This window comes from Belonocnema kinseyi, chromosome 1 (assembly GCF_010883055.1).
Source record: "Belonocnema kinseyi isolate 2016_QV_RU_SX_M_011 chromosome 1, B_treatae_v1, whole genome shotgun sequence".
NCBI lineage: Eukaryota > Metazoa > Arthropoda > Insecta > Hymenoptera > Cynipidae > Belonocnema > Belonocnema kinseyi.
Genome location: NC_046657.1, coordinates 114,411,577 through 114,418,421, shown reverse-complemented (window position 1 = coordinate 114,418,421; position 6,845 = coordinate 114,411,577). Strand labels below are relative to the sequence as shown.

Sequence of the window (6,845 nt, the reverse complement as noted above, 5' to 3'; positions counted from 1 at the left end):
GAAAATTAAAATTCGAAAATTTTTTCTAAAGCCTCCAGGGGACTTCGTTTTCGCACGAAAAAATTTTATGTGCCCTTATTGCATCCGGACCCACATTTATTGGCTTGAATCCTATTTCTTAGCACCAAGAAAATATTCTTTAACAGAAGTAATTTTTATTTAAACCAGGCATATATCTTCTGTTGATCTAAAAAATGAATTGTTTTGCTATCTTTTCTTGATTGAAATACATGTTTCTTACATTCAAGAAAACGATTTCCTTAATTTAAAAGGTCTAGATTCGTGGAAATGTGATTAGTCGTTCAAAGAAATATATATTTGATTCAAAGAGTTCGATCCTTTGAACTGATTCGGGACACATTTAAATCAATAATTTTTCCATACTTGAGTCAGAAATTTAGGATTATTTAAATCAAAGAAATAATAATTTATTTCAAAATAATATTAATTAAATTACATTATATATTTTTTTGTCACAAACTGTTCATGCATTTATAGCAAAGGAATATTTATTTAGGTGAACAAGGTGTTGTGTTTACGTAAATTCTTACTTCTTCGGTGGAAGAAAATATTTCGTTTAATTACTAAAATTAAATTATTCATAACAAATAAACATTTATTCCAACTAGGTAATCTTTTTTTTTAAATAAAAATTTAATAATTTGGCGTCATTTGTTTCAATTGAATACTTCTTTAGATTAAAGAAATATATTGTTAAAATAAATATCTATGTTTTTGATTTGAAGAAATATTTCTTTGGCATTTATGGTGAGGTTTAAATACGGTCTTCCGCGTTTAAATTTTCATGTTACGTTAGCGTCGTGGTCAAGGCTGAGGACTTTACGCTCGATGGACCCAAGTTCTGTTCCTGCTGGGGGTGGATTTTTCATCGAATTTTTCTGTTTCAGGATCATCCAAATTTTCAGTTATGTGATTTGTTTAAATTAGATATGTATATTTAATAATAACGGTAATTATAATTTAGGGTAAAAGAATCCAGTTGCTTATTTAGGAAAATATGTACTACAATTGAAGTACTAACTACTTTATTGGCCACAGAAATATTTTTTTGAATCAGAGATATATTTGTGTGCTTCAAATATTCAGAAATTTGCTGTGGGGAAACAGTTTTTTGAGCCTATAAAATATTTACTTGACCTTAAAATATGTCTCTTTCCTTTAATTCATATTTCGCCATCTCAAAGAGATATGCATTTCAATTCATGGCAGCCAAGTAAAACTCACTTGGTACCAGTAATCCTTTTTTTCAGTGTATTATAGTAATATTATATAATGTGAAGATTGAAGGTAAATAATAAATATAGGTATAAAATTCATATTGCCAAAGATTTCACAAAATTTTCAAAGATTGCACAAAGGCTTCAATGATTACCCAAAAATTTCACAGATTTCGTAAACATTTCGGATAGATTCAACAGATTTCACAAAGATTTGACAAAGATTGCAATAATTTTCTAAAGATATCACAAAGATTAAAAATATTTTGTAAAGCTTTTGAGAGAATTTACAAAGATTTCAGTGATTTCCCAAAGAGGTCACAATTGCGAAGATTTCAAAGATTGTAATGATTTCCCAAAGATTTCAAGGATTTTACAATGCTATATTAAATATTTCACAAAGACTTCTATTAAAACAAAAAGATTTCAGATATATTTCAAAGGTTGACGAATGATTTCAATGATTCACTAATGATTTCAGGAAGATTTCAAATATTTCAAAAAGATTTCACAAATATTCCTGAAGGATTTCAATGATTTCACAATGATTTCGAATATTTCGCAATTATTTCTAGAGAATTGGCAAAGATCAGACAACGACTTTAATGATTTCCAAAAGGTTTCAAAGATTTTACGATGTTTTGAAATATTTCGTAAAGATTTCAGATAGATTTCAAAGATTTCACAGATACTTTTATTATTTCACGAAGAGTTCAGATAGTTTTCAAAGGTTTAACAAAGACTTCAATGAATTTCTAATAATTTCACAAAGATTTCGAATATTTCGCCAATATTTTTAGAGAATTCGTAAAGGTTTTACAAAGATTTCACAAAGATTTAAATGATTTCCTAAAGATTCCAAACAATTTACAATGATTTCAAATATTTCGCAAAGATTTCACAAAGATTTCTATTACTTCACAATGATTTCAGATAGATTTCAAAGCTTGAGCAAAGATTTCCTAATGATTTCAAACATATTTAAAATATGTCGCAAAGATTTTTAGAGAATTCGTAAAGATTTGACAAATATTTCAATGATTTCCCAAAGATTACAAAGATTTTACAATTACTTTAAATATGTCGTGAAGATTTCGCACGGGTTTTAAAGATTTCATAAGGACTTCTATTATTTCACAAAGATTTCAGATAGGTTTGAAAGGTCGAACAAAAATTTCAAATATTTTGCCAAGATTGTTGGAGGATTCGTAAAGGTTTTACAAAGATTTCGCGAAGATTTAAATGATTTCCTAAAGATTTCAAAGATTTTACAATGATTTCCAATATTTTGCAAAGATTTCACAAAGATTTTTATTATTTCATAATGATTTCAGATAGATTTCAAAACTTTAGCAAAAATTTCAATGATTTCAAACAGATTTCAAATGTTTTGCAAAGATTTTTAGATAATTCGTAAAGATTTGACAAATATTTTAATGATTTCCCAAAGATTACAAAGATTTTACAATCTTTTCAAATATTTCGTTAAGATTTCAGATAGGTTTCAATGATTTCACAAAGACTTATATTATTTCCCAAAAATTTCAGATAGACTTAAAAGCTTGTACAAAGATTTCAATGATTTTCTAATAATTTGACAAAGATTTCAAATATTTCGCCAAGATTTTTAGAGAATTCGTAAAGGTTTTACTAAGATTTCCCACAGATTTTATAGATTTTACAATGATTTCAAATATTTTTCAAAGATTTCAGATAGATTTGAAAGGTTGAACAAAGATTTTAATAATTTTCTAATAATTTCACAAAGTTTAAAATATTTCGCAAAGTTTTTACAAATATTTCTTAAAGATTTTAAGGATTTCACAATGATTTAGAATATTTCGCAAAGATTTCTAGAGAATTCGCAAAGATTAGACAAAGATTTTAATGATTTACCAAAGGTTTTTAAATATTTTACAATGATTTCAAGTATTTCGTAAAGATTTCAGATATAATTCACAAGAATTCTATTATTTAACAAAGATTTCAGATAGAGTTAAAAGGTTGAACAAAGGTTTCAATGATTTCCTAATGGTTTCATAAAGATTAAAAATATTTCGTAAAGATTCTTAGAGAATTCTTAAAGATTTTACAAAGATTTCACAAAGATTAAAATAATTTCCCAAAGATTTCAAAGATTTTACAATGATTTCAAGTATTTCGTAAAGAATTCAGATAGATTTCAAAGATTTCACAAAGTCTTCTATTATTTCACAATGATTTCAGATAGATTGCAAAGATTGAACAAAGATTTCAATAATTTCAAAAATAGTTCCGAATGTTTAAAAAGTATTTCACAACAATATTTTTAAAGAATTCCCAAAGATTCCACAAAGATATAAATAATTTCACAAATATGTATTACTAATTATTTTCAATATTTTGCAAATATTTTCAAAGATTTGACAAAATTGCAATGATTTGCCCAAGATTTCAGAAATATTCCACAAAGATTTAAAATATTTTGCAAACTTTTCGGTTAAAATTAAAAGATTTCACAAACATTTCTATTATTTAACAAAGACTTCCGGGAGATTAAAGGGTTCAACAAAAATTCCCAATATTTTGCATATTTTTCAGATTAATTTCAAAGCTTGTACAAAGAATTCAATAGCTTCACAAATATTACCAAATATGTCAACAATATTTCAAATTTAACCTGAACTTATTTCAGAGAGATTTTAATTATTTCACACAGATTTCAGATAGATTACAAAAGGATAAAGATTTCAATTAATTCCCAAAGATATAACAAAGATTTAAATAATCTTACTGCATATTACCAAATATTTTCGAAAGATTTGACAAAGGCTGCAGTCATATATCAAACATTCAACAAAATTTCATAAAGATTTCAAAATTTTCGGAAAGACTTCTATTCTTTCACAACGATTCTACATTGATTTCAAAGATTAAACCAAGCAAGAAAGAATTGAAAGATTTCCAGTTCCGACGATTTTATGAATTTAATTATTCGATTTCAGAGGAGGACAAATCAATATTTTTCCCCTCCCTGGTCGATTTCTAAGGGGAATTTCCCTCTGTTCCCTTAGGGCTCCACCGCCTCTGTTCATTGGTTTTGTTATACCTTTTAAAGTGTTTTTGTTGGTAGTTTTCATCCAAGAAGGTGCTGTCCATGCTGCTGCAAGGAATAACAATTCCGGATTAAGCTCGATAGCTTTTTGCACCAATGGAATCTTGTATTCTGTATCTTCTGGTGCAAGATTAAAGTTTTCTAAAAGAATGTCATTAGGAATGTCATCATAGGAGTAGTATCTTGTGGAGAAATCAGTTACACCAATAGGAATTCGACCTAAATTATATCTGCTGCCTGTTCTGCTGAAGTACGTCCTAAAGAAAATACTTCTAAATTAAACTGATAAAGATATTGATAAAGTATCGAAAGTTATTTGACCATCCCATTCAGGGTATTATACACTTATTTTTAATCAGTTACATTAGTTCTTACTCTAGTAATTTTTGCTGAGAAGCGTCACTAAGATTTTTAATGTTAATTCCTGCAGAGTCAGTGAAGGCTCCACCAAAACCTTGTATCGTCTGATATCGTTTTTCGGGATTTAAAGTCAATATTGTAGATCCTTCTTTAGTGTTACCTATTTTTCCTGTTGTCAAATTCAATCTCTGTCCAGCTTTTGAGGAAACATACCAATGGAAAGACCCGGGGTCTGGAGACATTTCAGGGGTTGAGTCACAATAGGTGGAGTTGCAAACGCAGACAATACGGTCTTTCTCAAATTTTCGAGGAATGCAGTGATTGGCACCTTACAGAATGAAAAAATTGAGGATTTTACCATTTTTAGTTATTTTAAGTTAAAATATCATTGTATTAATAAATAAAGTTACCTGCGAAAGTAAACCAACCGATAAGTACGATAGCTAACATTATACTGTTATAAAAACGAGTTTTGAAAAGACGCTCAATTGTATATCGCAGTTTATAGATACCTTTTTTATGTGCATTTATTTATCGTTTTTTACATGCGTTTTGTTTTTCACCTCAAATTCGTGCACTGAAATTTTTTTAAAGAATTAACACTTAGATCTATTTGAAACAAATCTATTCAGAATGACAAGGATTCCTTACTAAAAGTTTGATTCGTTTAAAGTGATATTCAAAAGCCATTTAAGATAACAGCACGGAAAAGAATCTATCATTAATAGCATATTACTTCACTTATTGACAAAACATGACTAAAATAAAGAATTTTATTTTTTATTTGAGACAGCTTCATGAAATATTTGTTTCTATAAATTGAGAAACTATTGGTGCCAAGTTTAAAAAATTCGCGATAAATAAATTTTCAATGCTAACTTAGTATAGTGCACCGGCTTAGATTGCTCAAATAGGTGATACAAAACATCAATTTCTCACATCTTCAGAATGTAAATTTTCCCAATTTTATTGTCATAAAGAGATTTTTTTGTTTTAGGATGTCTCCACATCGAATCGGTTTTCGTAATGCAAACACAATTTTTTTCTGCAGGACATTTGGATTATGGCAATTTTTTCGAAATTTAACTTCTTAGTACCATTGCTTATCGAGCTCTTTTCTAGAACTAAGTTTTTGGTTAAGGTCTAAAGCTTTACTAAATTCCCCCAAGATTCTTCAATCCAGCTACAAAATATAAAAAAGCTTTTACAAAGACTTAAAATAGGTTATAGTACGTATTTATTTGAATATTCTCATAAAAATGTTTTAACATTCTTTTGAAGCTTCTTTTATACGAGCACATAACATCGAAGTAAAATATCAAATTATGCAATTTCACGTTTTCCTTTTCATACAAAGTGCTTCTTTTTAGATTATTCTTTTACATTTTCTGGATTGTTTAAAAAAAAATCCACAAGAGGAGTTTTAATTATAAAAAATGATTTCTAAAAGAAAAAATTTAAATTGTAAATGATGCTGTTTCATAAAAAAGACATCAATTTTCGGCAAACGTCAATTTAGAAAATCAAAATTTCCAAATAAGTACTTTTATTTTAAGATAAACTTTATTGATAAAATTTTTTTTTAATTATTGATAATAGTATCATAATTAATTGTAAATTATTTCTTAACATTTGGAAACAATTTTGTTCTTAAATATTTGCTATCACACTATAATTTTTTAACTTTTTCATACTTTCAATAAGAAAATGGAAAGAATAAACCGAGAAAAAATGTGGAAAGCGGTAAACAAAAGAATTACCGCTACCTTAAATTATAATTTCTGAAAAAAATTTTAATAGTTTACGTTTTTTTAAAAGATTAATTTTAAGTTTTGTAAATTTCAAAATATATCGGAAAACAATCAAGATGATTTTAGGATAATTTTGTATTATTATTTATTATTATTATTATTATTATTATTGTATTTATTAGGATTTTAATACAAGTTTAGGAAAATTTTGAACTTATAGAAGTTTTTAGTTTCAAGAGATTAAAAACATTTCGTCAGATTCCTGGGAATATTTTTAATGACTTTTTAATTATTGTAGACAAATTATTTTAAAAAGAAAATTGAGAAAATGCAAAATATTTGAAAATATGTCCAAATTTTTCAAAAAATAATCTGGCAGATTTTGAGGCATTTTTTCATTTC

At 26.9% G+C, this 6,845-nt stretch overlaps 1 protein-coding gene across 4 annotated transcripts in view; it reads right to left on the bottom strand.

Annotated features, from left to right (window-relative positions):
• Window positions 1–5,827, bottom strand: part of LOC117174716 (lysosomal acid glucosylceramidase-like) — a 7,445-nt gene extending 1,618 nt beyond the window's left edge. For 2 of the 4 annotated variants that reach the window (XM_033364030.1, XM_033364044.1), the window contains exons 1-4: window positions 5,632–5,827; window positions 5,103–5,269; window positions 4,708–5,020; window positions 4,327–4,589 (exon numbers count right to left, since the gene is read on the bottom strand). In XM_033364030.1, coding sequence (XP_033219921.1) covers window positions 4,327–4,589; window positions 4,708–5,020; window positions 5,103–5,142 — 616 coding nt within the window. In that variant the 5' untranslated portion in view covers window positions 5,143–5,269; window positions 5,632–5,827. Of the gene's footprint in view, window positions 1–4,326; window positions 4,590–4,707; window positions 5,021–5,102; window positions 5,270–5,571 lie in introns of all 4 variants that reach the window. The other 2 variants (XM_033364037.1, XM_033364052.1) reach the window with 2 other exon arrangements.
• Window positions 5,828–6,845: the final 1,018 nt, after the last annotated feature.